A 27,846-nucleotide genomic window follows, 5' to 3' on the forward strand; every position below is an offset into this window, starting at 1 on the left:
CCATTTGATTGTCTTGATTGCATCTTGCATTTCAATATATGGTCTGTCGCTAAACTCTGACTCATCTGCCACCAGCAAGCTTCAGAGGTGATAATCACCCACACAAAGCTATTTGCATATCATGTCAATCCTATCCATGTCTAATTATATTCTTTATAACAAACTGTTTAGCATAATTAGTGAAATTATGCTCCACAGGAATAAGGATAGAAGCTTTCCGATAGAAGATTAAAGTTTTTTAAGGTCAGGCATTTAGGTACAAGCTAATCACTTTGCTATTTGTTCACAATAAAATACATTTTGATATATTTGCCTACATACAATTATTATTTAAAGTAAGTCTGAGTAACTTTTTGTATAATTTTATAAATTGGATGAAGGCATCACTGATCATAAAAGCTTACATAATTATGAAATGGTTTTGGGATTCATAAATTGCTAACAATCTCACCAATATTTTTCCAGTCATGCCTGAAAAATGCTGTAAAGACCAGCACTGGAATCAAGTATGCTGGAAATGATCAAAGAACCTATTACTCAATTGATAAGACAACAGCAGGTACAAATGACCTTAATGGGAAAGCTCTGGTTTAATTTTTTTTGTTGTAGATGATCAGAAAGGATGTTTACTTAATGACCACTCTTTCTTTGTGTTTAAACTTTAATGATGTGCTGCTTTAATATGAGATGCTTTGAGATCAAAGAGAACGCAGTATTATACATATATGTACGCATAGATAAATATATACATTGTTGATTTTTCTTTGGGCATGCTTTGATCATAAAAGTCTTATGGGTGTTACATGAACATCTGTTGCAGTGACATTTTCTTTGTATGTTGGCAGTTTTGTGTTCATTTTTTCCGTATTAAACTGTGAAAAGCTTGAAGCATACAAAAGCCAATACACCAGTTTATTGTTTCATAGAGGCAAAAAAACGGTGTCATCTGAGAATAATTTCCTGTCCCCAGCCGAGGACAGAAATCTACTATTATGAACACATATATTGTATTAGCATAGACAAGAAAAAAAAAAGAAGAAATCATGCAGAATCCATTAAAGCAGCCTCAAGTAATTAATCATGTTTGTTTTTTAAGTACTGATTGTAATTCTGTTAAAACATAGTTACATAGTGGAGTAGGACCAAGAAGTCAAGGGGCTCTCCATTGTTTAATGACAATTCTGTTATTTCTATCCTATAGGAAAGGCTGTTAGAAAATTGTGCCATGAACAGCCACTTTTTTCCCCAAGCTACTCAATACTCCTGTGGGGGAGGAGGAATCTAGTGGGTAGGAGCCAAACACTGTAGTCATCTCTTTGTGTACTCATAAATTGGTGCTCATGCTTCATGCATTCCACATGGGCAGGGAAATTTGTTGAACCCTGCCTCATCTATTCAAAGGACATCCATACCGGATATATTTAAGATAAGGCATAGACGTGCAGTAACTACTATATTTCCTAAGGGATGTTAAACAGAATCTTGTTCATTTTAATAAGTAAATGACACTAATCACCCCACTGTAAAAGTTCATAGAATTCAAAGAGGTCAACAATGCATCCTTTCAGGTCACCATTGATTAAAAAATATTTGAGTTTCCCTATTAAGTATTCAAAGGCCAACATCTGCTGATGCTCAGAGATGGTGAATGTGATGAAGAAGGCTGTATGGAGTGTAAAGTGAAAATCACAACAATGTAGTCCATGCAACACAGTATTGACAAACAGTAGCACAACTGAGCTCCAAAAAGCTATTTTGCCATTTATCCATTTCTGTTACTTATGATCGTAGGATTCCAGGGAATAATAGTTTCATAATCTCTTTTTACTGCCTTTTATTTAGTTCCCTTTTTGGATACAAAATACATGTGCAAATGCAATTGTCAAGATTGTGAAAGTAGCACATCATTGTGCATTTGCAGTGAGGCAAATGTTGAGGGAGACACTAAAGCAGAAAACTTAGACTCTCAAAACTGAAGACTTTCATTGGCAAGTTGTCGTCTTTCATGCTGCTTTGCTATTTAAGGTTGCAAACTGGATGCCATAGGATTAAGCTGGCATCTAAATGGACATGAAACACTACTCTCATTTACAAAGAGGCTAGTTTTGATGGCATTTAACATGCTGTCTAGTGCTTAACAAGTCAGTGCCTAAGCCTGTTCATGCGCTTAAGTAAACTGAACTGATTTATTGAAAGACCTGACCACGCATTTATAAGAAGCAAGGCAGCTGCTTTATCCAAATGATCAGAATATTGCTTTTCAGCCAGATATCAGGTATTGCAAACAAAAAAAAATCTTTTGACACTGCTTAAACTGTGATAGACCTGCATAGTACAAAATCTGTGCCTAACGCCTATGCAAAGCAGAGGCTGTGCAGGACCATTCTTTCACACAGCTACTTGAATGATACCTTTTCTGCTTCAGTGCTTTATTTCTAATTAGCTGTCATTCCATGACCATACCCGCTTACACGTAGGATGGTTTGACTCAAATACCATCTTCTTATTTTTTTGCATTGTTTTTATTTATAATAGTTGATTTTAAAAAAAGGCAATTTCATATGTTATTAGTTGTTTTAAATATTTTAATTTTATACAATAAAATGAATCTCAACAAAGAACCTGTTTATTCTGTTCAAGACCTGACCTAGAGTCCACTGATGTCAATTGAAAAGATATTCTCTAGTTTAGCTCTATGGCCTGATCACCACTGTCCCTGTCCGGCTTTGGAATCTATGAATCAATGGAAAGACTCTGATGGATGCTCTACATTCACTAGATTAAAAACAAAAAGAAATGCATGTTAGTGCATTCTTCCATTTCCCCTTATATTTATCTATTCATATATGCAGCTTTAAGGGCTCTACTCTTCTTAGGTATTAATAAAGTTTGGTGTTTTGGAAAATGTACTTGGTAATATTTTTCTACCCAATGCCATCCTGATGTTCCAATTTGTATTGCTAACTCTTTTATTTGTTGATCAAGAAGCTGTGTTTTCAGACAGATGTACTTTCATGAGCTACATAACATATTCTCTTTGATCACATAATGCAGTTACATGTAAATGCAGCATGGCAAAGTCAATAATACAGTCCCCTTACCGTAAAGCACATTTCAGTGAAACATTATCTACAACAGAAATGGATGTTGGGAAAATAGAGCTAAGAAGCTGAATAACATAGCAAAGCTATTCTAGATTTGCTTTTTATTACTTACTACCAATACTGGAAATACTGGGAATACCTGTAGAAAAAGAGAGTAAAAAGGGCATAGTTAGCAGTTTACTGTAAGTGTCTAAAAGGCTGTGGCATTGCATCAAATATTTGGAACTTATTTTCTCATACTCTCATAAACTTCAGAATACTGTATCAATTAACAGCTAGAACCAAGCACTTGCACATACATCATCCAAGCCTTCTATTTTTAATTGTAGAGGCTTTGGATTCTTTAATATGAGATTGCAGGGAATTTTTGGAAGGTATTTGTTGTGTTCAAAAATGACATTTGGAGTATTTCTGAGACATGCAGCATTTTTCTGCTCTCATAACTTCATGCAGTTGTTCAGAACAGTTCTGTATTCATACTAAACAGTTATTAGGTTTCTGGTCTGGACAATAAATACAGGTCATGATGTATCAGGTATATCTAGGAAACTGTTTTAATACAGAGGCTCCCCGGGTTACGCAAAACCCCAACTTACGCAAATTCGCACTTATGGAAAAAGTTCCATAAGCCAGAAATAGGATTTTCGAGTTGCGGAAATTTTTGCATAATGTACAGGTATATGTTTCTGACTTACACAAAATTCGAGTTACGCAAGGCTTTCCGGAATGGAATGATTGCATAAGTAGGGCGGTGTCTCTACAGGGATAGATCCATTATTAGCTGCTTCAGTCGGCTGCTGAAAATCATTTGTTTTTTTATTAGATTAACTTTATCTAGCTATCATTTTTTGTTCCTCTTTTACCTGTCAGTTGTCTGGATTAAGCTATGTAATAGAAATTTAATTGAGCAAAATAATACAACACATTAGGTCACTCATATTGATCATGCCCCTCATTGATTTTTCTTCTCTCACTTCAATTCTCAAGTTGAATTAATGTGGGAGAACCACTTTAGAGTGTGACTGGACTTGGTAGAAAATGTGGACATGCAATATTCCTTGCAATATAGTTCTCCTTAGCTAAAGTGAAACATGCCTATGAGACTATTTACAGGCCCACAAGTTAAAGCCACAAACTGCAGATCAGTATTTAAATCCGTGCTACTTGCATCATCTCAGTTAAATTGTTTGCCTTTTATACATTTTATTGAGTTTTGATGGCATATTATAGTGTAGAAATCTATTTCTCCATTAGCATCTACTATCCTTTTAAATTTCTTCCTGAAATTCTTAATGCAGAGAAACTGTGGGATGGATTCTGCGACGTTTACTCAAGGGAATGACTTGCAGGAGTATGCATTACTCAGTGTAGACTAGGGCTGCAGAATCAGGCTTATTTTATTATAATTATTTTCATTATCATATATTAGGTAGTAACCTACTGTGCATTATGGCTATATCCTAGGCTCTATCAGATTGTTTACACCAGTAGAGCCTTGGGCTTCTCAAGTCTGCTGAGGATTCTGCCAAGGTGGAACCATCACTGGGGGGTGTAGAATACACAACCGAATACAGGCAGTACTTGGATTTACGACACAATTGGTTCCTGAAAATTGCGTAGTAAGTCGAAACGTTGTAAATCAGAACGGCAATACACTCTGTTGCAGGACCGAGCATCGTAAAGTCGAAACCAGTGGCCGTAAGTCGAATCAGGGTGCCAATTCAGAAACGTGGTAAGTGCTGTTTGTCTTAAGAGGGACGTCATAAAGTCGAGGCCTGCCCGTACAGTCCCCACTGCAATCCGGTTTAGGAGCGTGGCTGGGAGGAAAAGCTGTACATACTGAGGCAGCTCTAAATTATTTCTTGCTTGGGGCCATGTAGCACTACTAGGTCCAGGGTCGGGGAATCATAAATGGCCCCTTTGTGACTCCCCGCCTCAATTACAGATAGGTACTTTTTGGGTACTTGTGAGAATCGTGTCCCAAAAGTTTTATATTCTGTTTGGAAACCCTATGTGCTCAGTCCTGCAAGGTGCAGAGCATCACCTTACAGAAGACTCTCAGCAATTTTCAGGACCGGGCTCCATATGCAAACACTATTTATAAAACAATGTATTTGACTCCTGCTGAGAATAAACTGATATTTAAATGGAAACTCCATCAATGTTTCAAAATTTCAGAATCATGTAATTAGTATCACAGACTACAACACTGATATTTTTAAATAGAGAACATTAAAATTGTATTTATAGAAATAAAAAACCTCTCATTCCACTGCTGCCATATTTTCTTGGAAACAGGGTAACAATGATAGAATCTCTTCCCCATTGTTTTAAATAGAAAAGGAACTCAACTTGGAATACTATTTTTAGATGAGCTTTAGTAACATATATTACCATTTATATGTGGCAGTTTAGTCATGTTTTGAATATGTTTTATTTTCTTTATACACAGATGGGACTTGTACAGATAAAAAGGCAGGTAATATTCTCACAGCTCCCCTGTGAAATGGTATTAAATATTCCCTTTTATGTGTACACACACACACACACAAACAAAAATATACACACATACCCCCCACACCTTCTCTTCCTCTCCAAGGCAAGTTGCAAGGTAGGGAGAGGTTTTCTTATTAATTTGTACTCCTCTTCCTTTACTGTATCTCAAAAGTCTCAGTGAAAAATAATGATGAACATTTCCTTAGCAATAAGGAGTAATGAAAACAAGGTAACTGCTTGCCTGAAGGACTTTGCATTAATATTGTTAGCTTGTTTTCACATTCCCTATTTGAGAAGCTTCTTTTGCTATTTCCATACAGATTTCTCAAAAAGGAAAGAGAAGCTCTGAGTGGCAGTGAACTTCTCTCTGTCTCCTAAAATATTTTTGGCCCTGGAAAAAGACAGAAAAATAAATTTTGCACATAACAGGGAAATGCTTTATAACAATGGTTCTCAAAGTGTGGGTTGCAACCCCAAAGTGGGTTGCTACCCTGTTTTAATGGGGTCATCAGGGCCAGAGTTAGACTGGCAGGGAGCCTGGGCAGAAAGCCCCACCCTGAGTCCTGCAATCATGGGGCTCAGACTGAAGCCACGGGGGGCCATTTAGGGAGGCTGGTGGGGCACCTGCCCGCCCTGAGTTTCATACCACAAATTTCAGCTCTGCACATGGCAGGGCTTGGGTTGTCAGCCCTGTGCTGATAGTGGAAGCCTTGCGGTGGCATAGGGCTGACAGCCAGAGCCCAAGCTCATCCACAGCAGGACTTCCAGCCTGAGCAACTTAGCTTTGCGCACCCTGTGGCATGGGGCCACAGGCAGTTGCCCTGGTTCCCACCTCTTAACCCCAGCTCTGTACATCACTTCCTCTACTCAGCACCTAGAAAGGAATCAGTGCATCTTGTAGATAAAGCCAGTTTGAAAAGTTGCTGTAGAAATAATTTTAGCAAGGGACTGTTTTCTGAAAAAAGGTGGAGGAAAGGGGGGTAATGAATGGGAATCGGTTGCCACTTGCAGCAAAAGAAGAGCTCACAACAAGGATCTAAGCAGCAGTAAAAAACTAAGAAACTGAAAATACAATCTGAAATATTTGGAATAGGGATTTACTGGGCTGGTTTTGAGGGGGATCCATGGCCACAGTGTGTGGCAAAATTCCAGCAAAGGAGAGCTTAAAACCGTCTAAAATGTGGCACCCACTTGGAAACATGGTGCAGTTCTATTCAAACAAAACCACTTGATTTTTTTTTCCAGCAAAAGCTGAGAGAGCTACAGGGCCAGAAGAGAGTTCTCAGATTGGCAGCTACAACAAATGAGAGCGCCCTTGAGGCATCTTCTGCTGTGTCATACTGGATATGTAAAAAAAGGGAACCACACTCTATTGGAGAAACTTCTTTTCTGCCATGTGCCAAGGAATGATTTGATTATATTGGGGCAAGGTGCAGTGACTCAATTTGATTCAATTCCCCTGTCTAATGACATTATTGCCAGGTGTATTCACAGTATGGTAAATGATGTGACTGAACAAGTGATCGCCAAAATCAAGCAAAGTTCTTTTTTCCCCCATTCAACTTGGCGAAAACAACAGATGTGCCGGGGACTGTCCAGATGTTGACATATGTAAAATTTGAGAACGATGAAAAACTCCAAGAGGAATTTCTGTTCTGCCAGCCATTACTACAGCATGCTACATGGGAATAGCTTTTTGCACTTTTCAGTGCTTTTGTCTCTGATTCTGACTTGGAATGGCAGTGCTGTGTAGGAATTTGCAGTGACAGCATTTGTGCAATAACTGGAAAAAACAGTGGGCCAGTCACCTGAGTGCAGGCTGTTGCACCGCAAGCAGTTTGGATGCACTGTTTTATACACAGGCAAGCCCTAGTTGCAACAACAACAAAAAGCCACCCGTTCTAAAACAAGTTCATAATGAAACTGTTCACACAGTCAAGAGCAGCTCAACAAGTGTACATCTGTTTGTGTGGTGAGATGGGAGCTGAGCACCATCAGTTACTTCATCACACAAAAGTTTGGTGGCTGTCTCACGGAAAGGTTCTCAATTATTTGTTTGAGCTCAGATGAAGATTCCCTGCTGGCCGAAAAGTTTGCAGGTACCAAGTAGCTTACTTTGCTAGCTTACCTGGAAGACATTTTTGAATGCCTAAATGAGTTAAATACCTCACTTCTCTCACTGACAAAATTGAAAGCTGAATCAAGAAACTTTCCTTATGGTATGTGCATGTGGAAACTGGCAGTTTTGAAGGGGTTTTATACTGGATGACTTTTTGGATGAAAATGCCTTGCCAAAGCATGACTTGCAACCCATTATGCAGCCACCTGGAAAGCCTTAAACTGCAGTTTAGGGAGTACTTCCCTGAAAATGATCAGAAAACAGAGGTGTGGATTAGAAATCGCTTTAATGCAGAAGTGCTGTTATGTTACTTATAGTCAAAGAAACATTAATGGACCTTTCCTGTCATGAGACATTGATGATGAGATTTTCTGAACAACCTCTTGCTAACTTCTGGATTTCTGTGTGAGAAGAATATCCAGAGCTGTCATCTACAGCACTGAAAGTGCTCAGGCCATTTTTGTCCACCTTCCTGTGTGTAGCTGGTTTTTCAGCACTGACCTTACTGAAAAACAAATACAGGGCCCATCTCACTGTTGAAGATGACCTCTGTCTTTATCTCAGCCACACAGAGCCCCACTTCGAGGATTTGTGTTAATCAATACAGTAACTCTAACTTAGGGCTTGGTTACACTTGCGAGTTAGAGAGCATTAAAGCAGCCCTGGGTGCTATAGCTCACTATCTGTCCACACTGGCAAGGCACTTAGAGCGCTCTGACTCCATGGCTAGAGTGCTCCTGGTACTCCACCTTGGTGAGAAGATTAACGCTTGCTGCGTCTTGGCTGAAATGCCCAGGAATCAGTGTGAACGAGATGTTGCATTACTGTGCTCTGATCAGCCTCCAGAAACGTCCCATAATCCCCTTAAGTCAAGTGGCCACTCTTGTCATTGTTTTTGAATTGCTGCAGGAATGCAGATATGCCCTTTGTAAGCGCCATTTCTGACAGCCAGCTGCTTATCTGCTCTGAGACAAAGCAACCATTAGTGTGGAATGCTGTGTATGAGAGAGGGAAGCGGGGGAGAGGTGGTCTGCTCCGGTCTGAATTTACAAGACAGCATGCTGATATGCTCTCAGGACCCCCCAAACCCACTCCCACATACACACAATACACTTCCTGTCACACTCCATCCCCCGCCCCCATTTGAAAAGCACGTTGCAGTCACTTGCATGCTGGGATAGTTGCCCATAATACACCGCTCCCAATGCCGCTGCAAATGTGGTCACGCCAGTGCACTTGAAGCTGTCATTGTGGACAGACTGCAGCACTTTCCCTACTGTGCTCTCCGAAGGCTGGTTTAACTCAAAGCGCTCTACATCTGGAAGTTTAGCCATGCCCTTAAAGTCATCCAGGTTAACGCTGATTCGTTGTTACACTGCTGATCAATTAGGGAACATGCTTGTTTAAAGTTGCGCAATGCTCCCTGATAACGTCCTTTGGCAGCCGACTGCTTTGTCCACTGCTTGCAGGAAGAGCATCCCGTTGCAGCGAGCTGGTGGGGGGCTTTGAACCAGGATGGACCGGCAGCCTCCCCATCAGCTCCCTGCTCCCCTAAGTTCCCTGTGCAGCAGGCTATCAGTTGCCTGCGGGGGGACTGGATGGGGGAAGAAGGGCGCTAATGTCAGGGTGTCCCCCTCTCCCTTGCTTCTGCACCCCGCTTACCCCATCCCCATAGAACAGGAAGACACAGGACAGGGCTCAGGACGGAGGGAGCTTCCTGGCAGCAGTTGTGGTCTCAGCTTGCTGATTTAAATACACTGCCTTGTTAAGTCAGAGTGGATCAGCATACTTAAAGGGGAAATGCACAACACACACACATACGGTGTGTGTCTCTGTCTGCCATGCTGTCTCCCCTCCCTCCATTCCTGCTGCCTTGTAGAGTGTGAGGCTACATTAACAATAAGTTAACCCTTGAGGGCTCAGCCAATTGCTAGTTCATCAGTTAGCAGTAAGGCATTCACTGGGAAACATTCCACCCTCTGACTTAAGCACCTCAACCAAGCTTCACAATCATCATTGCTGTGTACAGTATTAAATTGTTTATAAATGCACACAATATAAGTTTTATATATATAAAATATAGTCTTTTGTCTGGCAAAAAAAAAATTCCCTGGAACCTAAGCCCCCGATTTACATTAATTCTTATGGGGAAATTGGATTCGTTTAACATCGTTTCGCTTAAAGTCACATTTTTCAGGAATATAACTCCAACCTTAAGTGAGGAGCTACTGTACAAGCATACCCCTCCCATAAGGTACATATTTATTTTTTACTGCTGGATATAAAGATTGTTTTGTGAATTTAAATATTTAGTGGCTACTTTTTTCTAGATATGGTCTTTAATACTTTTTAAATTTAAAATATTAACTGTTCCAGAGTAACACAGCGCACTGGGGTCCTGTAGTAATTTTTGTTTTCAGAAGAGGGTCGTAGTGCAATGAAGTTTGAGAACCCCTGCTTTATAGTAACATCAATTGTCTGGAGTTCTGGAGGCACATATTAAACTTGATTCTCTGGTTGAGCTGTGCTTGGTGCAAGCACTTAAGGTGATGAGCAAAAGGAAAGTTTAAGGTACCTTTCTTTTTCGCTGATCCTGGGGTCATGTGAGAGTTTGCACCTTATGGCTGCTCTACTATGCACCTGACTGTCTGTGGCACTAATGGACCATTCTGGCATTCAAGAATAGTTGGAGTGGAGAGACAACCACATTCCCATGGCAAGGCTTTTGGGGAGAGTCTGGCCTAAGGCTTCTATGTCACTGAGGGAATTTTCAGTTGGTCTGATTCACCGGGATTCTGGCCCCTTTACACTAGTGGAATGGTTCAAATAGGCTGCAGAGTGATGGAGAATCAGACCCATTATCTATCTTGATATAGAACTCCCACTCCTCATCTAAATATAAAAAGTAAACAATACCAAGTTAATTTATAACAAAACTGCATTTTCCTACACACCACTTTAAAACACATTTAAATACAACTAAATACAGTGTTCATATCTGAATGCGTGAGCTTTCGTGAGCTACAGCTCACTTCATCGGATGCATACCGTGGAAACTGCAGCAGATATTATATACACACAGAGATCATGAAACAATACCTCCTCCCACCCCACTGTCCCCTCCCCCCCCATCCCCGGGGACACACACAGACACACACACAAACTCACTCTGGTGAGAGAGCCTGGATTTGTGCTGGACATGGCCCACCTTGATTACCATGCACACTGTAGGGAGAGTGGTCACTTTGGATGAGCTATTACCAGCAGGAGAGTGAGTTTGTGTGTGTATGGGGGTGGGGGGGTGAGAAAACCTGGATTTGTGCTGGAAATGGCCCACCTTGATTATCATGCACATTGTAGGGAAAGTGGTCACTTTGGATGAGCTTTTACCAGCAGGAGAGTGAGTTTGTGTGTGTGGTTTTTGGAGGGGGGTGAGGGGGTGAGAGAACCTGGATTTGTGCAGGAAATGGCCCACCTTGATTATCATGCACATTGTGTAGAGAGTTGTCACTTTGGATGGGCTATTACCGTTTGTGTGTAGGGGGGTGGAGGGTGAGAAAACCTGGATTTGTGCTGGAAATGGCCCAACTTGATGATCACTTTAGATAGGCTATTACCAGCAGGACAGTGGGGTGGGAGGAGGTATTGTTTCATGATCTCTGTGTGTATATAATATCTGCTGCAGTTTCCACGGTATGCATCCGATGAAGTGAGCTGTAGCTCACGAAAGCTTATGCTCAAATAAATTGGTTAGTCTCTAAGGTGCCACAAGTACTCCTTTTCTTTTTGCGAATACAGACTAACACGGCTGTTACTCTGAAATATATCTGAATGCTTTCCCCTCTGAAATCAATGAGAGAGAGATTCTCTCTGTCAGTTAATCTGATCACAGGGAAATTAGCAACCTCCATAAGTAAAGCTCAGAACCATGTACTTCCACAGATAGCTCTCTAGTAATAGCTATATTTTTAGATTTGACTTGTGTTATAAGCAAATTCACTGTAAATATATATACATATAGCCACAATATTTGATAGAAAATATCTGGAGTTGTCTTTTTAAAGGCTTATAACTTGCATTTCTCCAATTATCACTCATCTGATTTTTATGAAATAATCTCAAATTTTTCTCTATTACCTATTGAAGAAAAATTATACTTAACCTTTCTTAACTACATAGTAAAGAAAATGACATTATTTAATAAAATCAGATCCTCACAGAGAAAATGAGTTTTAGAATTCTTTTGCAGGTTTATATAAAGTATATAACAGCCAATAAACAATTGACTTCAAAGATGGATTGATAGTAATTGCTGATTATTAACTATATCAGAATCTTTCTTGAAAAGGATGCTTTCCTTTAATTGGAGCATTCCACACTGTATGTTTTAACACCTGGAGGTGAACTAAATTTGGATCCTGGACCAAGGAGTCAGTTCAGAGATGTTAAATTCCACATCTGATGCTTTGCTAGAATATCTGTACTGCAGCATGACCTGGCAGTGAGTCTTTTTTCCTTTTTCAAGTGCCCTGCTGAGGTATGATTACAGCATCATAACTTCAGCATCAATTTTAGAAACTACAAATTTCCTAGTGATTGAAAATCCTGAGATGCTGTAAGAAACTAGCCTCTTCTAATCCTCCAAGGGGACTGATTAGTTATGATCATGTGTTTTCAAATGTCTGTTGACCCAGAGGACTACACACAGAAAATTTCTCAGGAAACCTGGCTTATCCATTTCCCTGTAACAGCCCTAGAACTCCTGCTTCTGTAAAAATTGCATTTGTTTGCTTTAGAAAGTCACAATTTTTTAATTCACTGCAAGGGAATGGTGTATGTGAGGATTATCACTTATTCTGTGTCTATGCTCCTCCAAGCAATATCACTAGAAATGTGGCTCTCTTTCATTTGAACAGGCATGAGAAAATAGTTGATCAATGTTTTAAAACATAGGCCCTTTTCCCTTGGTAGTTCAGTCTCTCAGGCCCAGTCTTTCAGTCTCTATATGTAGGAAGCTCCTACTGAGGTTAATGGGAGTTTTGGGTGTGTAGAGGCATGCCTGGGCATACTTTATTTCTAAGAAAGCACAATGCATTAAGAACTTTTGGGAGCCACAAAGAAAACACAACCCATCCTAGGACTCTTAATAATTTGTGCAACAGTCACCTTGCTTTCTTATGCTAGAATTTAGTGACTGTGCCAAAGTAGTTTCGTTGCTGCAGTTTATTTTAAACAGATTTGTTTCAAGTCAGTCAGTGAAACTGAAGTATTCCATCTCCCAACAGTAGGTGTCACTATAACTATCAAAAACAACTGCAAAGGGTTAGTGGACAGGGAATAGTGCATTAGAATAATTTTGCAAGTCACACTTCTTAAAAATATAGCAAATGTTACTTACAGTGTATCGTTTTTCAAGTGTGAATCTGGAACCTTTTATTAACCACTAAAGTTGATGTCTAATATGAGGGAAGGCAGTTAATCAGCTGCAGGTTATCCTGACATTTCTCTTTCCCTGAATGCCTGAGCTCAAATACACTGCCATTTATTTTCTTTTCCCTTCATCAGGTCTCCCAGCGTCAGTCTGTGGCTTACTACCTGCTCTAAGTCCTCATGAGCTAGCCAAGTTCAGTAAGTTGTACATAGTGAGAACAACAGGAAGCACTGCTATTTTGTAACATTTTACCCCACTTACCTCATCTTTCCTGCCTATCATGGATCTATCATCATTGTACAACACTGCCCTTCAAGCAGGAGTGGTCCCATACTTCATATCAGTATCATACCACAGAGGCTTCTTCCAACCTACAGATGGAAGTAGCATCTCTTTAGAAAGCTACTTCCAGTCACTTGAGCCAACCTCACATACTAACTTCAGTGAAGCTAATTTAGCTTTGACAAGGAATAGGGATAGGATCTCTCTCTAATTGCGGGCATGCATGAGCAAGATGGGTAGCTATTTAGGGACATGACTAGGAATCCTGCTAATATACAAACTCTTGGCCCCCTTCACTCATATCACTCCTTTAAAATGGCACTATGTCATCATATTTTAATAAGAATGGGTGCCAAACAGATGAGTCTGGATGGCAAATCAGCATAATATCTCAAGTGTCATATCTCCTGCCAAAACCCCTCTGTGTGACAGCTGTGCCACATTACAAGTAAAAAGAGTTATGAGGCAGAGTAGGATTAAGGAAGTATTGCTGAGATCCAGGTCCTATTGTCAGAGAGAGTCCCAATGCAGATATAATTTAGCAAGCTGCTTATGGCTGGCTGGATGGCTGTTGCCTGGGAAGGAACCTAGGTCCATGTTGTCCTGATCAATCCCTCATTTCATGTCATGGTATGACCTGGGAGAAGGACTGGCAGAAGTTGGGAGATGTGTCTGGACTGTTTGGTGCAGTTTATTCGCTGATGGGATAAATTTTGGTGAATGGGAGCCCAAAATAGTCTTAGATACCTACTTTGCTCAGTTGAATAGTGGTAACACCTGAATGTGAAAGAAAACCTAAACAACTGGAGAAAGAAAAGACCAATGGCTGTCAGACATTTGTGGCTGATGACTAGAAAAGCTATTCTATAGCAGGCATGTGGGAAATCCAGTAAGATCACTTGGAGTGTCAAAACCTGTTACATAACAAAACTGCCTATGGCATGTGACAGCATCAGGAGACACATTTAATCACAAAAGAGTCAACAAGATGGAACTTGAAATGTTAAGCAGCAGTCAAATACAGAGTTATCCGTCATTCCAGTAAGTGATGGACTATCCCAGGGGTCTCAAACACGTGGCCCATGAGTTATTTCCTGCAGCCCGCCAGCTCCCTGTGCCCCCCCACCCCCAGCATTTACCTAGAGCAGCTCCGGCCAGCCCGGTGCGCACCGGGGGCAAGGGCAGGCTCCCTGCCCGCCTGCCTGCACTGCCCCCGTGCTGCTCCGGGAAGCGGCTGGGACTTGGTGGGGGGGGGGCACAGGGGACTGTGTGTAGCCCTGGCCGCTCCTCCAGGTCCCCCAGTGCGCACCAGGCTGTAGCCTGCCCCCCGAACTCCTTCTGTACCCCAACCCCCTGCCGCATCCCACACCCCTACTGCACCCTGACCCCCTGCCCTGAGCCCCCTGCTGCACCCCGACCCCCTGCCGCACTCCACCTGCACTCGGACCCCCTGCCCTGAGCCCCCTGCCGCACCCTGCACCCCTCCTGCACCCCCTGGGGACAGGGAGGGGGCAGAGTTGGGGTGGGGATATCAGGGAAGGGGTTGGAATGGGGACAGGGAAGAGGTGGGGCAGGGGCAGGGCCTCATGGAAGGGGTGAAGTGGGGGCAGGGGAGGGGGGGTCAGTGATACGGCCCTCGAGCCAATGTACTAGTCCTCATGGGGCCCTTGTGGTCATTTGAGTTTGGACCCCTGGACTATCCAATGCCCTTTCACAAGGAACAAAAGCAAAGAGGGGAAATATTTTGCTCAATCATGAAAAAAACCCAATTGATGATAATAAGAACATAGGAAACAGGATTATCCCAAAGTTCTGACTATGGCTGGTGTAGACTGATCAATTAAGTTTCATGAACAAAAGCTGGCTGTGATGGTTTCAGCAGTAGAGCTAAGTAAGAGAAAGACAGCAGTTTTGTTTCATGATAGATTTAGGGATTTTCAACTTTGCATTTGTTCCAAATTGGAGCAAAGATTTTAAAAAAATTAAATTCTCTTCAAAGGAAAATTCCATTTTTTTCATTTCTAGCCCTTCAAAACATTTCATTTCAATTTTAACTTTTAAATTTTGTATTATATACTAATAATTCAAAATTTAAAAAAATCAAAACAAAAGATGCAAATGTTTTGGTCTGAAAATATCAGCACAAGATTTTTTGATACCGTTGGAACTTTTCTGTTGGAATTTTTGGGACTTTTTTTTCCAAATACAATTCTGGTGAAATTGACCCAATTTCAAGAAACATTTTGATGTAACCACCCATTCTGATGGAATATGATTCCATCAAAGTTTCTCCAACCAGTGCTAGTCAGCAGTCGATACCAAGTGCCAATGCCATTGTTTTGCAGGCACTTGATGTACGATTACATAAATGGTACAGGAAATATGGAGGTAGAGGGAACATTGATTTCACACTCTGATGTATTTTACCCCTAGACCTCAAGCACAGCAAGTTTTGTATGGAGTTGGGATGCTGAATGAAGCCAGTAGAGAGTCTGTGATCAGAAACTGTGGTCTCAGAATTTTTGCCGGACATAGTTAGACCGTCACTTTTTCTACAACATGGAAAAAAAGAGAATACTCTTACAAAGTACCCCTCCCCTTTTCTTTTTGAAGGTTCATTTTTTCTACCTGGTAAGAATTTTTTCATAATTTCATGCCCCCAAACTTCATGGTCTATTACTCTCAGGACTTGATACGGTCCTGCTTCCTGTGATACCCATTTTTGAGTTTTTATTCCTCCCTACTGCTGCTTTGAAGTGTTAGATAACATTCGAAGCATTGCACATTGCTGCTGGTTTTTAAACTTTTCATTCAACTGCAGTACATACCCCTGTTTCTTCTAAATAATTTTTCAGTGAATGGTTATATTAAAAAACCAGCTTTTTGCTTTTAATCAGGGCGAAATGCCAGCCTTTTTTCTAAAGCAGCTAGTAAGTGCGGTCCAAAAGGTTGGATGATTTTGTTTCAGTTTATTTCTTTTCCTCATAGGGATTTAGGTGCATAACTTGAATTAGAGGAATCTGAATTACTGTCTATTTCCAGCATGCATAAATAGAGTAGATACCTGTATTTTTGTTTTCATGCCCTTTTCTCAGGATTGCACCCTTGGGGCCATATCCTGTCTACAATCTGTGCACGTGGCTCTCAGTAACATCAAGCAAATAGGAGTAGATGGCCTATAAAGTTGTATTGTAATGGTGGTTAAGCATCTTACATGGGCAATTATGCCAGTGTTGAGCTAGGAGTTAGCTAGAAATATACAGACACAACTGCTCATGTTCTGCCTTCACTGCCTATATCCTGGCAATCCCACACAAATCAAAGTGGTTGCATGAGTATCAAGGAATCTGGATTTCAAGCAGAGAACATAGCTCAAAATCTGAAATTTTCCTACACAGTGCTTAAAACCTATTATTACACCCACCAAGTTCACAAAGACTTGGTCTGAAGTTTAACCTTAAAAAAAGGCTGACCTCACTAGCCAGGGTGTATTTGTATGGATCTGTAGGCAATGAGAACACCCAGCCCTCCCCCCACCTCACTGCTGGGTGCAGGAAGTGGGTCCAATGTGAGGTCTCTATAACCCAAACTGGCTGCCATAGGCCAAGAGCACAATGATGCACCATGAGTGGGTACGCTTCCATCATGTCTCACATGATGTATAGTTCCCCTTATCTCATCTCTCCTACCTCCTACGTGAAGGAGGAGAACAGTTTGCGGCTTCGGCTTCCAGCCCGAATCCCTGGGCAGGGATTCATGTAAAGCGTTATTGCCCTCATGCCTTCCAGGTTTGTAGTACTGGGGACATTGGTTTCCAGCTGAAATCTGCACTGATACAGTCCTGCTGGGTAGTTTGGGGAGTGATTCCTCATTGGTTAAGGGTTTTCAATAAAGTTGTGATCTTCAAATTGTATGATACTATGGCATACTTCTCTTATTGTATCCGTGTCTACATCAAAATTCTTGAAGAAATTGCTTTATGAAAACATCTGCCCTATTCACAACACAACAACAATCCAAAATCCCCAACCCTGTCATTTCAATTATTTTCTACATATTTGGGGAAAAATTCTTTCCAGTTTGCACTGTGGATCTCCTACCCTTCACATGATCTCTAATGGAAATCCCATGCATGGAAATAGAGTGGAGAACATACAACAAAGATGGGGCCACAGTTCGGGCGCCAGTTCCCCCCCATTTTTAGGGTGCTTCCGCCACACTTGATAGCACTTAATTTTATTGTAGGGGGCCAAGTTCTGCCCTGGAATGTAAACACACCATTCTCATGCTGAGTCATTTATGTGCATATAAGGGCAGAGTTTAACCCATACTTGCAATTAAATGTTTTTATCTTTCCATCAAATTATAGACATAGATTTGTTTCACATTTGGGTCCCAAATGAATGACAAACTTTTGCTAGCACTATTTTTTCCCCCTCAAATATATGGACCAGAATTATAATTATGATGATGTATAGAGCCTTGTTGTACAAAACTACTCACAGATATTTGCTGTGCCCTTAGGAATAGGCAGATATGAGCCAGGACTCCAAGGTCGACCCTGATAATTCTTCTTGCATTTCCCGCAGTCTGGGCCTGTAGTATTGTGCTCACATTCACAAAACAATTTTTTGTTTTCTTCTTTACAGCCAATGGCATGAAGGTTACACTTGCACCTATCAGAGAAAAGGTAGGGTGTTATGTCAGACTACTGAGATCCTACTAAAATACTCCTTATGGCAGGGGTGGCCAACCTGAGCCTGAGAAGGAGCCAGTATTTATCAATGTACATTGCCAAAGAGCCACAGTAATACGTCAGCAGCCCCACAGATCAGCACCTCCCCCCTCCCTCCCCGCACCTCCCGATCAACTGTTTCGTGACATGCAGGAGGCTCTGTGGGGGAGCGAGGAGGAGCGAGGGCACGGCAGGCTGAGGGGAGGGGGCTAGAAGGGGTGGAGTGGGGGCAGGGCCTGTGGCAGAGCTAGGGGTTGAGCAGTGAGCACCCCCGGCACATTGGAAAGCTGGCGCCTGTAGCTCCAGTCCCGGAGTCGGTGCCTAGACAAGGAGCCGCATATTCACTTCTGAAAAGCCGCATGTGCCTCCGGAGCCACAGGTTGGCTTATGGCAACCAATATATTTCTCTCTAACTTTGCGGTGTTATTGTTTTAACATGTCTCCAAAGAAATCTATCCAGCTTAAATTGGTTTCATGCATAAATGCCACATTGTGGTATCCTGCTGTTCGGCAGCATTTTGACAGCTTCACCTGAACTCCAAGGAGCTGATCTCCTCTTATTTACACCAGTTTTACACTGGTGTAGTTCCACTGAAATCAATGGAGTTACTTCTAATTTTCACTGATCTGTCACCCTGCAAAGAGTTCAGTGGGACTAGTCACAGGGATAAAATTAGTCATGTGCTTCCATCTTGGCAGGGTCTGGCCCAAAGTGAGATCAACGTCACATCCCAAGCTCAGGTTTCCCGTTAAATGTACTCGACGACACCCCACTCTTTCTTAACAAGGAACAGTTATACAGTAAATGCACACACTTTTTAGGTGTATTTTATTATACATACAACCAATAAAATAGTGCTTTAAAGGTACCAGAGATGCCAGAAAAACTGTTCTCAGAAAGCTAGTGTGAATTCCTTGCCTAGGTTCTGAAACACAGATTCAGAGGATGATAAATTAGTAATTAGAAGGTCTCCAGGAAATAAGCCCAATTACTCTGAAAGAAAATGTTTACACAAAACAAGAAGTACTGCATTACATACATTTGGAAAACTTTTGCTAAGGTCCTGCTTTTTTGGCTGTGGATAAGATAGAGATATATAGTAGGTACCAACAGATATGCAATATCCACAAAAATATGTTACCCACATCATATTTGAATGTAAAATTGCAGAAGCCAACTTATTTGCTGAAGAGGCAGGTTATTACTTTGTATTGTACCAAGCACTGCCCTATTGCTCAGAAAGGACAATTAATCTGACACCTTAATTTGACAAAATTATAGCACCTGAAGGGAAGAAAAAATAATTTGGTAAAAGTATTTTTTTTTCAAAATGGGAAATAAAATAACCGCAATTCTTATCAAAACCATTACATGAATCAGAATTTGAATGTACATTGTTTTTAAAATAGTTGGGGTATTTTCAGGAATGGAAAAAGCTAGGTTCAGAGACACTAAGGCATCGTTATTTCTTTCCAGTAGTTGTCAGAAATGGGTAAAATATCCTTGTTATTGGTCCTGGAAAGGAAACTAGTATTTAGCAACTCTGGTTCTTTGTTTTCCTAATGATTATAAATCCAGTGATTTAAAAGGTTCTCATGTGGGCATTTGTTACCTGTTCCATACAGTGCCCAGTAATTAGAGCAAAGCAGCACATGGAATAGCCAAGATTTTTAGCAAGTGCAAATGAACAGCTGCCAAGCTAACTTCCATTTAAAAGGAATATGACCTGAAGCAAGTGGCCATACACACACATATCCCCAGGGTAAAACAAACTTGCAGTTGCCTTAAGTGGCAGCTGGAGAAAAGCCACTAGAATTTGCAATACAGAAGATGCTGTATGCATTCTACTCACTATTAGAAAGGAGACATGAATTGCTTGTTATTTAAACAATGCTCACTCTAGCTGGAAATATAATCAACACCTTTTAAATTAAAATGTGCAAAAAAATCTTTTTTTAAACGACTGAAAAAAAAAAGAGAAACTCTGTTAAGCAAACAGTATTTAATTAGGTATGAGCTGTGTCCTGCATATACATACTGCAGTGAATTACTTGTAGTGCTAATTTGCTTAAAGGACCATTTTTCATACAACATTAGCACCTTTCTTTGATGGTGTGCTCTATATATGTACTACATCCAAAATTGCTATGTTAAAGGAATGTTTAGGTTACAAAGTCAAGCATTCAAGAGATAGGAAATGCTGTGTAGCCTTAATTTGGCCCTTTGCGTATAAGCATTACGATAGAGTCTTTAATGACATACTGTTACTCCACAAAATTCCTGCCTCTTTCAGTGAATGAGCAGTTATTAAATATTTTTTATTCATCTCATTCAGTGTATGGCCCCAGGGCTTATTTAATGCACACCATCCAGCCCCTGTAGTGAATACAAAATTATGCATTTCCTCATGGACAATTCTGTGGTGCTCTTTCCATAGTAACTGAGTGCTTCACAGACACTAATGAATTTACCTTCATGACATTCCTCTGAAATAAAGAAGTATTATTATCATCCGCATTTCACAGATGGGGAACTGAAGTACAGAAATATTAAGGCCAAAATTGTCAAAAGTGTCCACTAATTGTTGGGTGGCCAATCTGAGCCTACCTATGAACTGATTTTTTAGAGTACTTAGCATTTTTATAGCACTTACATGTTCATGGCACAGCTCCAACTGACTTTAGTTACAGTTGTGAGTGCTCAGCACTTCTGCAAATCTGGCCTTAGGTATCTCACACTGGGTTCCCAGGCAATAAGGAACACACAAGTATGGGGCAACTTTGAATATTTTAATTTAAGTGACTAGCCCAGCACACACAGGAACTCTGGCAAAGGCAAGGATAGTGCGGCATTCAACTGCCCTAACCATAAGACCATCTTTTCTCTTCCTGCAATTCCCTACCGCAGTGTTTCCCAAACTTGGGACGCAGCTTGTTCGGGCAAGCCCCTACCGGGCCGGGCTGGTTTGTTTACCTGCTGCATCTGCAGTGGGAGCCGCGATCGGCTGAACCTGCGGAAGCGGCAGGTAAACAAACTGGCTCGGCCCGCCAGGGGCTTTCCCTGAACAAGCGGCGTCCCAAGTTTGAGAAACACTGCCCTACCTCTTTCATTGCACATCTTACAACTCCAGCCCACCACCTCTTTTTCTGACAAGCCTCCAGCTCTTACCAACTCCCTCATGCACAGTGTTGGACAACCTTAACTCTACGTGATATTACAATCTCTGCCATATATAGGTGCCAGATACAAATTGTCAATGGAACTATGCAGATTTACACCAGCTGAGAATCTGTCCAATGCATGTGTTTGAAACCCTGGTGGTATAATCACCCACAAAATAACAATATAATAATGTAGCACCTACATATGAAAGAAAATCTCAGACAAGCACCAAATGATTAGAGGAAAAGGAAGAGAGAAGAATAGAAAATAGGAAGAGAGAGAGTAAAATTCTAGGATCAGTAATTCTAACTGGATTACAGAAGCAGCAACAAATTTGAATGTTGAATGACTGGAAATGAAAACTGTCTCAAGAGTGCTGAGGGGGCTGAGTGAATATATGGGGGCAGAGCTGAGACAGACATAAAGACCTGTGATTCAGATAACATTGATAATTAAACATAAAGCGTAGGCAATGCTGAGGAATCCTGAAAACCACAGTTATTCAGACATAACTGTCTACAGTTCCCTTGAAGAAGACTGTAAGGAACAAGAAGTGGCTAATGTGACTTCATGAAGGATTACTTAAAGATCAGAGATAAAAACAACAACAACTGGTATTATAAAAGCAAGAGTCAAAAAGATGAATACTTAGAAACAGTTAAGGCTTGCAGGAAAAGGAGAAAGGCTGCAAAAAAAAAAAAAGAATTAAAAAAAAAAAGAGAGAGATGAGTTAGTGCTCAGAGGATAGCCCAAGTGAAATACAGGAACAACTATCACATGAAAAAGATCACCACCTCATCTAGAGAATAAAGGAATCATGACTGCAATAAGCAGCAATATGTTTATAAAGGATAAATCTTGTCAGAAAAAACTGACTGCTTTTCCTGACAAAAAGATACCATAAATATGAAGGGGATGCAGCAAGCATAGCATATTTGGATTGTAGAAAATACTTTCTGGTACACTTTCACGTGATTGGAAAACTAGCTGAAAAACTGTACCAGAAACAAAAGATAAAGGGCTTGTCGACCCAGCCCCACATTGTGAACTACTGGGGTGTGAACTGCGGCTGCACTAAACTTTTGTGCTATAACTGCCCTGTGTAGACTCTGCTAGCAAGAACTACAGGGTATGTTGTTTGCATTAATGTAGTCCTGTTTGAAACTGGACTATGTTATCACAAATTAGGTATCTTTGAGTTTGTGCTAACAGGATCTACACAGGACTTTACAACACAACGTTTTTGTGCTGCACTGCAGGTCACAGCCCTGTAGTCCATGCTGTTGGGCCACGTAGACAAACCCAAAGACTAATGGCATTGTATTGCTCTGCGGAAGGATCTTTAATGAAGTACTATTGCAGGGATAATGTCAGTGTTGAGTCTGATCTTCTGAAACACCATTGTTAATGATCTAGAAATGGGACAAAACTGTGTGCTAATGAAATCTGAAGAGGATACTAATTTGGGAGTAGTGAATATCAATGAAATCATACAACCTGGCCCAGAGAGTAGAAACACTGGAAGAAAAATAATAAATTGTGATTCAGATAATCTGAAAAACATAAATTCTGATTTATGCCAGTGTCACTCCATTGATTTCAGTGGAGTTACTCCTGGTTAACAACTAATGTGAGAAACAAGCCCCTACTCAGTGAGACGGTGAAACCTAGATAGCAATAATACTAAAAGAGACCAAAATGTAATAGTGGGCAGCACATTAGACATGAGTTTTCAATATATTATGCTTACCAAAAAAAAAAAAAAAAAAGCCAGTAAAGTTGTGTGCTGTACACAGAGAAACATCACATTCTGGAGAAGTGCTGTATATTCTCTTTCTATATTGCTCTAGTGAGACTGCACTTGGAATCTTGCAGTTAGTTCTGGGCATTTCATAATGCATGCATTGATAAACTGCCGGGAATTCACAGAAGAGCAATAGGAAAGACTAGAGTGCTGGAAGGAGAGAAGGGAGGGTGAAAGTGTTTCTCAGGCCTACATTCTTCATGATTATTTGTACAGATACAGTTGACAGAATGTGTGAAGACATGTAATAGAAACTGGAAAGTCTTTTCCCATCCTGTTTACAAAGCAAGTGTTAGATGATTATAATAAAATTTTACATCTAGAGTTTTTTTAAGTCCAAAGAAATCCAAAGTGCTTCACAAACTTTTGTATATTCACATAACTTTTTATATACAAAAATCCATCTACCTCTGGCACACCATGCAATAATGTGTTTGGGTGTGTTGGGGAGAGGGGCAGAGCGAACAAACAGAGGAGCTATCAGAATGTAGGTAAAATGCTGCAAATGGAAGAGGATATATCCAGTAACCTTGTCAGTACACTGTACACCATGTAAGAATAAAGCAGATGTTAAAGGCAAAACATAAATCTCATACTGCATATATTTAAAATAAGAGGTTATGGCACGGTTTAATGCTTTCCCACATCTTCATAACCCTTCAATAAGCTATTCACCGCTTCACCAGCAATTGGAAGAAAAAGGGGGAGAGAGAAGCCCCACGCTGGCTGTCTGCCCAAAGGGAGTGGTTTCATCTGTCTGTTACATCTGATGACAAAGCAGTTTTCCATGCTCTCTCTTTATCGGTCATTATGGCAGCCACCTTGTCAGAGCTGAGCCTGTGAAAGTGAATACCAACTCTCCACAACGTTTGTCTATATTTGGAAACTTACATCCTGATGTTTCTACAGCTCAGCTGATTTTCATCTTTCCAGACCAACCTGTGAGAATGTTTACTGCCTAAATGTCGTTTTAGGGCATACACAAGAATACAATTCTTTTCAATGTGCAGATTTAATTCTGAATAGCCAGAGATTGATATCACTGTCCAACACTATAAACTCCACTCTAATTGTGTAGGAGAACAAATTCGTTTTTCTGACCACTCATCTTTGACAGACTCATTATTTTGTCATAAAGCAATTTCAAACAAATGATATTTTTGGCAGTTATATAAGGTGTAGGAAGCATTCTGGTGCGTTCAAGGAATAGCACTGCTTTAGTGGGAGAACGAAGCCTTGGCATCCTGAATTTCTCACAAATTCTATTTACATATAGACAACTGACATTAAAATGCTGTAAATATCACTGAGGTAATTGCTAACAGCATGCTGATTCACTTGCATGTAAGTGCCAACCAGCAGACTGGAGGTCACATGAGGGGATCATTCATGTCAACAAAAGAGAGAGAGGCTCTTTGATACATTTTTAATGACAAGCCATATGTTCCTCACTTAAACACATTTTTGGATCCTTCTATGTCATTGCCAAAGTTTAACAAATCAACTTAAAAACAACTTGCTATGCAAAATGAAGCATGCATAAAATGGATCTGCATCAGCCAGTTCTTCACCCCATGTATTCTGTCACCCAACCTTGAACTTGAACAGGATTCTGTATAGAGCCCTTCTAATGCTACAACTCCAACCATGACAGAGACACTCCTTTACCCAGTTTCCACACAATTCCTTTATGTAGTATAGACAGGATATAAACAGTATCCTACAATGCTAAAGCTTTGAAAGCATTGTCTACATTAGGGATTTTTTACCAAAATGACTGGTTAGCAGCAGTGTAAGTCGTCATGTAGGCAACTCTCCAGCTCCAGCAGTCATTTACAGCACCTTGTTGGTTACACTTGCTCTGAAAAGGGTGAACCGACACCATGCTGAAGATGGCTGCCAGAGTCTGAGAGCCATTTATAAGAATGCTGCCAAGGTTGCAAACAATGGGGCAATTTCAACAGTGTTAGCAACACTGGGCTTTTTGTTTCTGTACAACAATCTCTAACGTAGATGGGACTGGAAATTCATGTTGTAATGATGTAACAAGTTTCCCCCTGTCATGTATGAAGATGGAGTGTAGATGGGCTATCATTTTAGAGGAACACTGTCAATATATTTTTTTAAAAAAAGCTCCAAGTAGTTTCAGATAAACACCTGCACCTGAACTCTCTGCTATTTTACAATTACAGTTTTTTAAAAATTTTGTTTTATATTTTCTTCTCCTCTGTTGTGTTGTGTGGAAAACTCAGGCTAACAACAATGGAAAGGAATGGTTACTTACTTTACAGTAATTGGAGTTCTTTGAGACGTGTGGTCCCTATCTGCATTCCATTGTAGGTATGCATATGTTCCATGCACCTGAGACTGTAAGATTCTTGCTAGCAGCATTTGTTGATCTGTGCCTGCGCCTCTCTCCTACTAGCTAGGTCATAAGGGACAACATGGATCAATCACCTCTCCAGTGTCATTCTACTGCGAATTAACCTAGAATGAAACTGCAGCAGAGGAGTTAGAGGGCGGGTAGCAGAATACAGATAGGCACCACATGTCCTGAAGAACTCTAATTACTGTAAGGTTAGTAACCCTCATTTCTTCTTTGAGTGATGGCCCTTATGAGTCTCACTGTGGGTGACTCACAAGCAGTATTTATTGAGGAAGAGGGTGCAAAGACCCCTGCTGTACCACTGAATGGAGGACTGCTCTGCCAAAGGCTGCAGCAGGTGTAAAAGCTCGCACCAGGGCATAATGTCTCATGAAAGTGTGAACAGAGCCCTGTGTTAAAGAGTTTCCAGGAAAGGGACTTCTTAAAGGGAGGCTACTGATGCAGAGTGGGATCTAGATGAATGGGCCCTCAGCCCTTCTGGGGGAGGGGTTGCTGTTAACTCGTAATAGAGCAGGATGCAACCTGAAATCCATTTAAACAGTCTTTGGGATGAGATTGCTTCATCCCTGCTCTGCGAAGGATACATATAATCTAGGTGATTTCCTAAAAGATGTAGTCTCTGTAGGTGGAATGCCAATTCTTGAAGGACATCTGGAGAATGAAGCTTCTTATTCTCAGTATAGACCTGTAGTTTTGGGAAGATGACAGACAAGTGAATAGTCTGATTTACATGGAGTCCCAAGATCACACTGCGGGGTGAATTTTGGGTGTAATCTCAGGGAGACTTTGTCTCTATGGAAGACTATGTAAGGTGGACCAGCTATAAGAACTCCCAGCCCACCTACTCTTCTGGCTAACGTGCTGGTCACCAGAAAGGGAATTATCATCAATAGGTTGGCTAAAGAATGTATGGCTAAGGTGCAAGCAGAGTCTTCATTAACGCTGATAGGACTAGACTGTGGTCCAAAGTCAGGGTAAGTTTCAGTACTGGGGAAAGAGTTCTAATGATACTCTTTAGAAAATGGACTGTCACAGGATGGGTGAAGATAGAATGGTTGTCAACAGGGTGACTGGCACCGATAGCTATTAAATGCACCCATATAGAACTAAGATAAACCTGAAATCTTTAAGGAGAGGAGATATTTCAAGATGACAGGAATGTTGGAATCCTCTGGTATTATCCAACAATGTTGACATCAGATAGAAAATTTTTTCCACTTTACTGCAGTACTTTCTTGTGGATGCTTTCTTACTGTTATTAAGGATGAATTGAACTGCTCCTGAGCATGTCCTTCATAGATTCATCACCCTTTCAAATACCAGGCTGTTAGGTAGAGGGATGCCAGATTGGGATGCCTGATTTTTCCTTTGTCCTGGGTCAGTAGGTCCAAGAAGAGTTGCATACAGATGCTTGGATGGATGTATCCAAAGATTGACCGCTTCTATACAAAAAGGGGTGGATCTTGCTCCCCTTTGTTTTTTGATGTAGAACACCATTGTCTGACTTGACTTGGACCTGCAGGATTTGAATGAATGGTGGGAATCATTAGCTGGCCTTATGGACTGCTTGCAGTTCCAGGAATTTTAGGTAGATCCAAGAATCTTGAGAAGTCCATGTCTGCTTTGCTACATGCTCATCTTGATGGGTGATCCACCTTAGCAAGGAAGTGTCAGTTATCAGTCTCTTCTTGGGTAGTGAAGGAACAAAGGGGACCCCCAACTTGCACCTCTTTTCCCTGTTCTCCCACCATAAGAGGAAACCTTGCATTCTGTGAGGGAGCAAGACTAGTATATCTGCACTCTGTCTGCTAGGCATATATACTCTCCATAGCTAAGCCTATAGACAATGAAGGCAAAGTATTGCAAAGAGTGTCACATAGGTACAGGAAGCCATGTGACCCAAAAAGATCAGACATGAGTGGACCGAGATCTGTGGGCTTACCCAGCTCTGAGTAGCGAGCTCCTTCATGGATTGGAACCTGTCCTAAGGAAGGTATGCCTTGGCCTTGGTAGTGTCCAGGGTTCCCCGATACACTGTACAGGCAGAGTCCCAATGAGCATAGAAGATTGAGCAGTGATAGAGTTGATGTCTACACCTCCTGATGAGATTTTCCAGTCAGTAACCAGTCATGATGGAAGGGGAAAACTGATGTGTCCTGGCGATGGAAGTGGGCTGCCATAGTTGGTAACACCTTTATGAAAAACCTTGGTGCTGCTGTATCCATAGTGGTCCTGACTGTCAGTGAATCTCAGGAATATTCTGTGTGCACGATGGATGCCCATGTGGAATAGGCATTCTTCAGATTGATAACTGTGAACCAATCGC

General features: G+C 41.0%; 1 protein-coding gene across 2 annotated transcripts in view; it reads right to left on the minus strand.

Annotated features, from left to right (window-relative positions):
- The window catches only part of NTNG1 (netrin G1), a 199,058-nt gene that overhangs the window by 58,788 nt on the left and 112,424 nt on the right, over nt 1-27,846 (minus strand). For both annotated transcript variants that reach the window (XM_073356855.1, XM_073356854.1), the window contains exons 3-4: nt 17,936-18,108; nt 3,217-3,243 (exon numbers count right to left, since the gene is read on the minus strand). In XM_073356855.1, the coding sequence (XP_073212956.1) occupies nt 3,217-3,243; nt 17,936-18,108 (200 nt within the window). The remainder of the gene's footprint in view (nt 1-3,216; nt 3,244-17,935; nt 18,109-27,846) is intronic.

Source organism: Lepidochelys kempii, chromosome 8, assembly GCF_965140285.1.
Source record: "Lepidochelys kempii isolate rLepKem1 chromosome 8, rLepKem1.hap1, whole genome shotgun sequence".
NCBI lineage: Eukaryota > Metazoa > Chordata > Testudines > Cheloniidae > Lepidochelys > Lepidochelys kempii.